At 33.8% G+C, this 11,212-nt stretch overlaps 1 protein-coding gene across 1 annotated transcript; it reads right to left on the minus strand.

Annotated features, from left to right (window-relative positions):
- LOC109831263 lies at nucleotides 640-6,931 on the minus strand. Its single transcript, XM_020398596.1, has 7 exons — nucleotides 6,724-6,931; nucleotides 6,317-6,434; nucleotides 5,320-5,441; nucleotides 5,132-5,220; nucleotides 5,003-5,038; nucleotides 4,508-4,601; nucleotides 640-701 (listed from the first exon to the last, which is right to left on the minus strand). The coding sequence occupies exons 1-7, from the start codon at nucleotides 6,740-6,742 to the stop codon at nucleotides 640-642; spliced, it is 540 nt and encodes a 179-aa protein (XP_020254185.1). The 5' UTR covers nucleotides 6,743-6,931.

An 11,212-nucleotide genomic window follows, 5' to 3' on the forward strand; every position in this document is an offset into this window, starting at 1 on the left:
TCATAAAAATCACATTTAAGTCATCCAGACAACAAAATTGGTAACTGTCCTTACCTTAATTAACCACCTCAGCCACTTCTCTCAGAAATCCAGCTTCTTTGTAACTTCTTCTGTGAAATGATGATTCGTGCAAGTGATTGATCAGAAAATTAGGTGATCATTTATGATGAACTGACACGAAGGAGGCACATACACATCAGAGACCTGATATATGGATATGGAAATCAGTGTAAAACTTGCGCACTATATGGATATGGAAATCAGTGAAAAACTTGCGCACTAATATGGCGAATTATTTGGTTTGGTAAATACTGGGCGTCGCAAAACATATTTCTAGATATCTTGAGTTTTGTTTATGTTTGGATTGTATCTGCTAATATATCTAGGTATTAGGGTCCTTCACGCTGTTTTTCTTAATGAAAATAATTGGAGCAGAAGCTCCATATTTATCTCCATAGAATAAGTTACATGTCAATTCAATATTAATATCAACAGAAATGCCTCCACCAGTCTTTTTATTGAGAGAGAGGGTGTGTGTGTGTATACACACATACACACACACATATGGACAGTGCCTTTGCATTTAGCAGAACAAATACAAACAAAAAGGTCCAACCTTGAAAAGAGATCCGATTTGATCTAGAAGGCAATTTGATCTAGAAGGCAATTCTCCCTCTGACCAGTACCTAAAAGAACTAAACCTACAGTATGAATGCCAAGACATTTAAAGTGCAAAAAAAGCTCAAAACATCCTCTCAAATATGAAACACCATGCTATCTAATTAACCATACTTTATTAATTCTTCAGAATTTATAATGGTGGACCCACTAATAACTCTCGGCAGTGACTGCATATGGCAGAAAAGGGAAAGAACACAAAGGAAGAACAAACGAATATCGCCTGGAAACATCCATTTATTTCATGAATACAAGAATATACAATATATAAAAGTAGAAAAGACTGGAAAAAGATTCAAAAACAGGAAATCCCAAGATTCAGTTTCAGTAGCTCATTCAAATTTTAATAAATTAAATGATGACTGTCTATTAAAAAACTATGGCACCAACCTACCATTCACCTCCCCCTACCCCCCCTACCCGGCACCCCTTTCAAACAAAGTCAAAAAGAAATGGGAAAAAACTCACTTGCTGCTTCTAGATATCATACAAGCAACCAACCAGCAAAAATGGAAAATAAATAAATAAAAAACAAATTCAAACTACAATTATATTTGTGTGGGTGTGCAAGTGCATATTGTGGTCATGCATGGTGTGTGGTCAAAGATTTTGAAACTTTTATGGATTAACCTCCAACTAACGCATCAAATCTTTAATTCCAGTAACACAACCAAATTCAACAAATCAACAACTTTAATTGCCAACAATCAACTAATGAAATAAAGACCCTAATCAACTATTTGTCCTAAACAAGCCTCGTTTTCTATGCATAAACATCTCATCTCCAAGAAATAATTCAAATTAATATTTAATATAAAAAACACGAGAAAATATATGGAGTGCTTAAGAGGAAATTACGTGGATCTTGAGTTTGGAATACCTCGTTAGATATCAAGGATAGGTTTCATGAAGGAGTACTAAGTTAGTTGCATTTACATGTCTTGGTAGCCTTTCTTGAGCGGCTTAAGGTAGATTTTAGAAAGAGATATGGAGGTGGTAAGGCTGACACGGTAACTGCCAAAATTATCTATAAATAATTTGGGTGTGTTTTCTTCTCTTTTATTTGTTTAGGAGGTCCTTTTCAATTTCTGTGTATCATCGGGGATTCTCATGATATCATGTTTTCTATTATTTGCAGATCAATTATAAAGGAACATATGCAATATATTCTTGAGCATGCCGACAAGATACAAAAGGTTTTAAAAGTTAAGGCTCAAGTTTCAGAAATCAAAAGCATCATGTTGTAAAACATTGAGAAGGTTTGTACTTTGTTTCACCGTCCGCTTCATCAATACCTACCATAGATTGTATATGATTAATTGTAGTGTTAATATTCTTAAATTTTGTCTGCTTGTTATGTATTTTCCCCTTTTTTACACTATTCCATGTATATTAAAAAAACATTGCAGGAGTGCTAAGTATGTCGTATAAAAACCGAATATATTCTACTATACAAACAATTTAAAGTTTGAAAGTTTCCTGGGAGGTAAAAGATGTAGATAATCTTGTAAAAAATTATTAGTTTGGGAGAACTTAAACTAATTGTAGCTATATAGTGTCTCATCCATTAGCCTTTATTGTAGACTGCACCATAGATGGATCAATATCAGTGGATACACAAATAATATTAAGAAGAAATCAGACACAAATATAAGCAAATAACTCACCACATCCAACTCTTCCACCAGCATTTCCGTGGCATATCCCAACTTAACTTGGTGTTCCTTGTCATATAGGCTACACAACTAATGTAGAACTAAAAGTATAATATTATTGTTTCATATTGGTAACTTAGCAACCATATGACAATCAAATCTGAAGGAATTATTCATCAAATACTAAAAATGCATAATCATCTAAACACAAGACAATTCCCAAATTAGCAACTATTTGGTTAAAAAAACATGAAAATTATAGCTATATAGTGTCTCATCCATTAGTCTTTATTGTAGACTGCACCATAGATGGATCAATATCAGTAGATACACAAATAATATTAAGAAGAAATCAGACACGAATTTAAGCAAATAACTCACCACAGCCAACTCTTCCACCAGCATTTCCGTGGCATATCCAACTTAACTTGGTGTTCCTTGTCATATAGGCTACACAACTAATGTAGAACTAAAAGTATAATATTATTGTTTCATATTGGTAACTTAGCAACCATATGACAATCAAATCTGAAGGAATTATTCGTCAAATACTAAAAATGCATAATCATCTAAACACATGAAAATTCCCAAATTAGCAACCATTTGGTTAAAAAAAACAGTGATAAGCACATAAATACCAAAATTAAAAAATTAAAAATGAGATACAAGGGGAAAGGGAACATTAAGGCGTACATCATGGCGATGTCTAACTACGTTTAGTTTAAAACGGTCATAAAATGCGTCTAGGCCTCCATCTGAGAACTCTCATGTGGTGCACGCCCTCTCAACTTTTCATCATGTGTTCCTCCGGCGTCTTAATCGTTATTTTTTCCACCGTGATCTATTTTATTGCGTTCTCCTCCCCTTTCTTCTTATCTCTTGTTTCTTTTCTCAATGAAATATCGCCTTCTACTCCTCCTTCTCACCCATTATTTTTTTCACCACCGCTTTTTTATTGCATTATCCTTCTCTTTCTTTTAATTATTTCTCAATCGTTATCTTTTTCACCGTCACGATCACTCTTCCTTTATTTTATTTTATTTTTTCTCTTCCTTCAGTTATCTCTCTTTCTTCTTCTTCTTCTCCTATTGTTGCTGCATCATTTAAAGCCTATCATTTTTAGCTTAAAAGGAACAATCTTTAAAGTCACGCCGAAATTAACACGTAACGGTTAAAGTTAACACTTAACAGTTAAACTTAATACTTTATAGTCAAAGTTAACACCTAATAGTTAAAATTAACATCTAACAGTTAAACCTAACAGTGAATATTTAAAATTTAACATGTGATATCTTAAAAAAAAAATTAAAGCTTTTTCGCCCTCATCACCTCTCCTCCGCCATTTTCCCCCTTCCTTCGTCAAGCATCTTTACCCCCTTCTTCCACATGAAATATATCATACCCCTCAAATACTATCTCCCTTGGCTAAAATGACATATTTTGAGTGTTTAATTTCAAAATTTGTGCTTCGTCAAGCATCTTTACCCCCTTCTTCCACATGAAATATATCATACCACTCAAATAAAAGCAAATAAAGCCTCCAAAAGTGACAGCACTATGTAGACATGAGAGAAAAAGAAAAACAGTTGAGATCATATATAGAGTTTCTAGTATTCTACAGAAAAATAGAAATGTGTTATAATGTTCAGATTTCAGTCCAGGGAAAAACAATCATTTTCTAGTTCAGCCATGACTATACTGATCAACAATACAACATATCATTCAACATATGGAACTTAGTTTGACATTTACCTCTCCCTGTTTTAAAGAGATCCAAAATTTGATGTATTTCAACAAATTTCTTTTAGGCCTTTATCTATTATTAACTCCTTGAGAAGGGCCTTCTGCTGGTGATTTAAAGGACAATTTTATCTGCAGTTCACCTCTGAGCTTTTTATGAAGCACCCATGTTCACAAGGTCATATAAGGTCTCAAAAACCCAAAATTGGACTTATTCAGAACATAAAGGAGATGACGATTTTCAAAAAGCACATGTTTATGACATTCTCTTCGCAAAATTGTTTGAAGAAACAAAACTGACATAATAAGCTGTAATCTAAGAAAAAATGTGTAACCATGAAAGACAAGAATCTAGTTAACCAATTTACAAATTCAGGTACTATGCCCTATGAAATGAAGATAGTATATGTGTTTATATATAATCCAACTGATACCTTTAGGTTCCTCCGTTGGAGAAAGAAGGGAAAAGGATTCAAATAGACAAGACATTCTCTCAATTGCTGCCTCCGATATGGATCTTTTGAGAAGCTGTAGAAAGTAAATACATAAAAATGAGAAATTTGGCCTCTTAAAACCATTATAAGAACACATCTAGAGCAGGAATATGCATCAACATTATTCACAACCAACTCCATGTAATTCATCATTCAACTACATCAGGTGTGTAATCCGCGACATCAACATGAATGAACCCAAGGTAATGTTTCAAACGAAATATGCGTATAACTTCAAAAAATTATCATGCTCCTTCAGGAAAAAGGAGGAAATAAAGATTGAAAAATAGATAAACTGCTAAAATGAAAATATAGATAAACTGCTAAAATGTGCATCCATCAAAAAGAAAGACAGACAGATATTAACTCTGCAGGATGCACAAAATTCGAGAGATAGAATAAGAAATATGTGATGATAAGGAAAGAATTTCTTACTGAATCTTTATTGCCATGACCATATTTGCTCTGCATCTGTAACAATTGCCAATTACTGGTATTAAAATCATACACATTTAAACACCATACAAAAGAAGGATTTAAAATAATAAAATTTCATCTACTGACCTTGAGAGAGAAGTCAGTTATATCTGGCAACAATAGTTTGGCCTCAAAGTGATGCGCTAGTGCCTTTGCAAGCATCTGTTGATATAGTTCTTCAAATACGTATCTCTACAATCAGTATGGAGCATAAAATATACATATAGCTAAAATGCTTAAATAGCACACTACATATTTCAAACTTGGGTGATTACCTGCAGGGCCTGAGAGTAGAATGGCTCGACTTGCAGGAGATAGCTTCCGAGTATACTTAGTAATTTCTGCTTGCTTTAAATGAACAAAGGCTGCACTTGTCAAGACAGCATGGGTTTGATCACTGCCGCAAAAGATAGGAACAATTAGAATAAACAAACAACATTGGTTACTGGAATAGGGGCATTTCAAACTTTGAAAGCAAAACTCGAAGATGTAGCTACAATGAAATACCACAATGAAATAACCCTTTTCCAACCACACGAAGAAAATGAATTGAGATATAAACACATTTGTGTAGTTTTTTTTCCTCAATTGAGATCAAGAAAACATATCAACACTAACTAACATCCTGTCTGTGTTGTCTTCACTTTCCCCTGTTCTTTTCTATCTTTTATAGCCACTTTGCACATGTTAAAGAATGAAATTTTTACTCAACCATATGAGACTGTGATAATATGAAAAAACATGTCGGCCAGTCATCATCGCATTAAACACCTAGGTGAGTAAATGCTAACAAAGCCGCTTGTTTAGACTCGGCCTAAGTTACCCTTTTGCCCCTTTGGATCTGCTATAAAAGGGAATTGATGTCTGCTGCTTAGGGTAAGCAAAGTCTGCCTAAAAAACTATTTCACATTTAGTCATCTTCTCCACTCAGGCTTGGTACTAACTTGACCGTCGAATGAACCACCGGAGATTCCAACTCCGACCTCTTACTATTCTAAATTTTAAAAAATGTACATATAATATTATTGAAAAAATCATGTCGCATGAGGATCACCAGAAACATGGCTAAACATATTAAATTAAAAGCATATTGGACAATCTACAAAGAAAATCCTAGCAACTGAACATGGCTAAACATATTAAATTAAAAGCATATTGGACAATCTACAAAGAAAATCCTAGCAACTGATACGGGGGGAAATATAGAAAAAGAAGGCTTTTGTAGCAGGCATTAATCTGTGTAATTAAATACAACCAAAAATAAATACTAACCCATGGTAAATAGGCAGCGGAGAGTACAAGAAATCTGCAGTCCATCCCCTGAATGAGTTCTCCTCAAGAAGCTTGCAGTATCGAGCAAGGAAAAACATGTGGAATAAGAAGTCCAGGTCTGTCAACAACAACAAACGCAAATGAATAAACCAAGATCAAGTAGATAAATTCAAGAATATATTGAGGGTTCAAAATAAAGCAAATACATAAAGTAGGCAAAAGAGAACACGAATCTAACGACAGAAATTAGAAATTTATGCCAGAAAGGGCATGAGTTGTCGCCGGAGTTTGATCCTCAGGCGTTGATGAAAAAGCATTTAAAAATCAAAACTAAAATTTAGAAAATGAGCAAATCATACCTTCGTCAATGAGCCTCATTCGTGATTTAGAAAATGAGCAAATCATACCTTCGTCAATGAGCCTCATTCGTGATCGTAACAGATGCCCAATATCTGAGAAGTGAGGAGATGATGGCAGAGGAGGTGCGGTGATGATGAGGGCTTAGGGCATCGGGTACTCATCGTTGGCAATTAATGGTTTAAGAGAGTGGGAGGGCGTTGCCGGAGGTGAAGGGTAACCGTCGGAGAATGAAAGAAACGAAGGCTTTAGGGCTCCCAATTTCTTAACCCTGTTTAATGATAAAAAGGGATAAAACTGTTATATTTATAATAGCTGAAGGGTATTTTGGGCTATGGAAAGTTTTTCATGAACTCCCTCTTTTAAAGGGTAGATAGATAAGTGCAGGCTTTAAATATTCATGCAGTGAGGATGTTCATTTATAGCCGGTATACATTGTATTTGACTTTGAATATAAATCTTAACTAACCAAACTAAAGTGATCCTTATCACCTACAAATCAACTCTAGTTACAACAACTTGAAATTTGAAGCGCAAGTTCGTAGAGCTGCAATAGCTTGTGATTTGAATAACAAATTATCGGGCTTTGTTATTTGTTGCAACTACTTGAGATTCACGTGGATCTGGTCTGATAAATATAAAAAGTTGAGCTAGAGTTGAATCTAAAGACTAGACCCAATATTGATCTCAATGGTTATTCAAGTTCTTTAGTAGTTCAAGCTAATCCTTTTAATTAATTTCTACTATTACCTCTGATTCGAGCCGCTAATTCTAGAATAACTTACTTAATATCTAATGTTTTAAAGGACTTATTTAAAACATGAAAGACTTGATGGACTAATATTGTAACATCCTATTTAAATTTAAATTAAATTTAATTGTACAACCAATATAATTAAGTTGAGGGCTGATGTATTGATATATGTATGGAAAAGGAGTTGTGGACTTGTGAGTGAGAATGACTAATATGTGATTAACCTAAGAACCCGACTAAGTGGCACAACTAACATATTAGTTAATGTGATTTTTGTCTTTCCCCAGTTAGCACAAAATCCTTCTCTTTCTTCTTCTTAAAGTATCTACTATTTGAAGTCAAATAGAAACATCTCCAATGAGCTCATTTCTTGGGTTTTGCTGCTTTTGCAGGTTTGCCTTTCTTTGCCTATAAACACGAAGTTCTAACACCAAGTATTCTCAAATCCACTCATCTAAGTCACTATTGACCGGAAATACTCCACATTATTCTTAAATTTACTTTAAGTAAGTTGTTGTAATCTTACTCTATATTGTTCCATGTGTTTAGATAGATGGTGTATATTAAACCAAATGTTTAGAAATAATTACTTTTTAACTTTTTCACACAAATACTTAGGTGTAAGCATAATTTGTTGCAAACTAATTAAACCGATCGAACCGACTGATATTTGGTTTTTCGGTTTTTGTTTAGAAAAACTCCGGTTCGGTTCAGTTATAGAATATTTCAAACCAAAATTACCAAACCGACCATTCTCAAAGTAATTGTCTAAAACTCACACGCTTGTCTAGACTAGATTTTATGCACATGCAATGCACGTGGTTAATACTGTGATTAGGTATTTTTGGTTTTTTTTTTTACTAAAATTTGTTCATCGGTTACTCTTTGATAATTTTTGCTCACTTTGATTAAGTATTTTTGGTTTATTTTCTTACTAAAATTTGGTTACTCTTTGATAATTTTTGCTCACTTTGATTAAGTATTTTTGGTTTATTTTCTTACTAAAATTTGTTACTCGATTACACTTTGATTATTTATTTATAGATTAAGTATTTTTGGTTTATTTTCTTACTAAAATTTGTTACTCGATTACACTTTGATTATTTATTTATATGATATTTGTTTGAATAGGCTACACCTAGTTTAAGTTTTTATGTTGATAGTTGAATTGTCAAGAGATAAATATAATCTAAAGCTAATTTAAATTTTTATTTTATTTGGATCGGCATGAACCGAGCTTGACCTTAGGAAGTATAGTATTATGAAAGTGAAAACACTTGAAAAAATAACATTATAAAAGGAAGATGAATAATAAAGCCAATGAGCCAAGATGATTGATTTAAAGTGGGTTAAAATGACAGAAAATAAAAATAGTTTATGAAAATCTCTTCTAAAGATTCCTAATTTTACTAAAAAAATAAAACTATTCTATAACAATTCACAAAACATTATCTTTTGTTGCTTCTATTTTATTTTTTATTGAGTCGAGATCAATCCTTCTTCATCTTTATCTTTTTCCTGTGTAATTCTAGAGTAGTGTCTTCATCGTCTACATCGAATGTTATATGAGACTGGAGCATGTTATCTTCCCTTGGGCTCATTCATCTTTTGTCTTCTCGTCTAAATTCACAAAGAAGTTGACTATATTTCTTATATTCAACACAAACTTCTGACAATACGAACTTTGATTTTTTCTTATTTCTTTTTTTTTGGTCAATGAAAATTTTTTATTCATTCAAACCAAATTTGAAAGTTATATACATCCTGATTCTCACAAAATGAGAAAACAAACTAGAACAGTTACTGAGAACTAGAAACTAATATCCCTCAAAGATAACAAAAACTACAGTGAGATAATCCATTCTCTATCTTCAGGTTTTGTAGAACCATTGAGAGCTATGATCAAAATGTCCACCTTGATCTCTTTTACCAGCTGCTTAATCCCCTTGGATTTCAGTAAGAATATTCTGTTATTCCTCTCACCCCATATTTTGTACAAAGTTGCCGAGAAAGCCATTCTTTTGATTCCCTTCTTAAATCCCTTGCCTCTTAGACAGTTGTTATACCAGTTCAAAAGATAGTTCCAACTACATGATCTCCATCTGAAATTTAGCCAATTCATAATCCTATTCCAGATATTCTGAGAAAACTCACAGTCAAAAAATAAGTGTTCTCTATTCTCAGGACCTGCACCAAAACGCAAACAGCAACTGTTTGATTGTATGACACCCATCTTCATTAACCTATCTTGTGTCAGTAGTCTATTCTGAACAGCAAGCCAGCAAATGATCGAGTGCTTGGGGTAGTTCATCCTCTCCCATACTATATTATACCATGGAACTGGAGGAGTGCGCGGCACAAAAGCCTGATATATAGCAGAAATTTTAACCTTTGAATTTTTGTAACAAGAATCCATAATTTGATTCAAATTATCAATTCCACCAGTTAAGACCAATGCTCTATCTCTGGATTTTAACAATTGTCTCCAGAGCCATGAATCCCCAGGTTTAGAGTTAACATGCCATATATCTCTGTTCTTCAAGTATTTGCCATGAATCCACTTTATCCAGAGAAATTCCTTATTCATATGAATATCCCAAATGATTTTTAAAGCTGAGGCAAAGTTCCATAATCGAGCAGAGAAAATGCCTAAGCCACCAGATTTTTTTCCACGGCAAATTTTTTCCCAAGCTACTAAAGAAGGCTTATGAATATGACCTTCTCTACCCCATAGGAAATTTCTGCACATATCATCTATTTTCTGTAGCACACCAACAGGTAGGATATAGCAAGATGTCCAATATATCTGAACTCCTAAGATTACACTTTTAATGACCTGTATTTTCCCTGCATAAGAGAGGTTTTTTGCCTTGGTCCATGTTTGAAATTGGTTACTGATTTTACTGAGCAGAGGATTGCAATCTAGGTATGAGAGTCTTTTGCAAACAAGTGGCAACCCCAAATATCTGATTGGCAAAGTACCCACAGTAAATCCCAAGTATCCATTTATAGAATCTTTAGTATCATCATTTACTCCACCAAAGAAAACCTGGCATTTATCTGGATTTGCACAGAGGCCAGTAGCAGAACTGAACTCCTGTAAGCATTGTTGAAGTTTTTGTACTGAAATCAGATCACCCTTGCTAAACAATAACAAATCATCAGCAAATATAACATGAGTTATCTTGAGCTTTCTACATAATGGATGGAAATTAAATTGCCTGTCATATTTCAGTAAATCCAAACTTCTTGAGAGGTATTCCATACCCAGAATAAACAGATATGGAGATAGGGGATCCCCCTGTCTAAGACCTCTCTTTCCTCTAAAATACCCATGAAGAGAGCCATTGAGTGAAATAGAATAAGATGGTGAAGAAATACAGGTCATAATCCAGTCCACCATTTTATTTGGGAATCCAAGACCCTGCAGCATATCCCTCAAAAAACTCCAGCTGATAGTATCAAGTGCTTTTTTGATATCAATGCTAAGCATAACTCTTGGGGAGATGGATTTTCTGCTGTAATTTTTAATCTGCTCATGAGCAAGAAGAATATTGTTGGAAATTTGCCTGCCCTCAACAAATGCACTCTGAGCATTATTGACAATAGAACCCATAACTGTTCTAATCCTATTAGCTAGGATTTTTGATATGAAATTGTATAGAACATTACAACAAGAAATGGGTCTGAAATTTGAAGGAGAATTAGGACATTTAATTTTTGGAATAAGTGAGATTGCAGTTGAGTTCACTTTACCCAGCAGTTTTCCTGTTTTGAAAAACTCC

This window comes from Asparagus officinalis, chromosome 2 (assembly GCF_001876935.1).
Source record: "Asparagus officinalis chromosome 2, Aspof.V1, whole genome shotgun sequence".
NCBI classification, from domain to species: domain Eukaryota; kingdom Viridiplantae; phylum Streptophyta; class Magnoliopsida; order Asparagales; family Asparagaceae; genus Asparagus; species Asparagus officinalis.

Bases quoted from the DNA above. Each gene is read 5' to 3' on its own strand.
- LOC109831263 (XM_020398596.1), bottom strand. The intron at 5,221-5,319 runs GTAATCACCCAA...ACGTATTTGAAG, and splicing joins TCTACTCTCAGGCCCTGCAG to AACTATATCAACAGATGCTT. The intron at 702-4,507 runs GTATCAGTTGGA...TTCATACTGTAG, and splicing joins TCCAACGGAGGAACCTAAAG to GTTTAGTTCTTTTAGGTACT.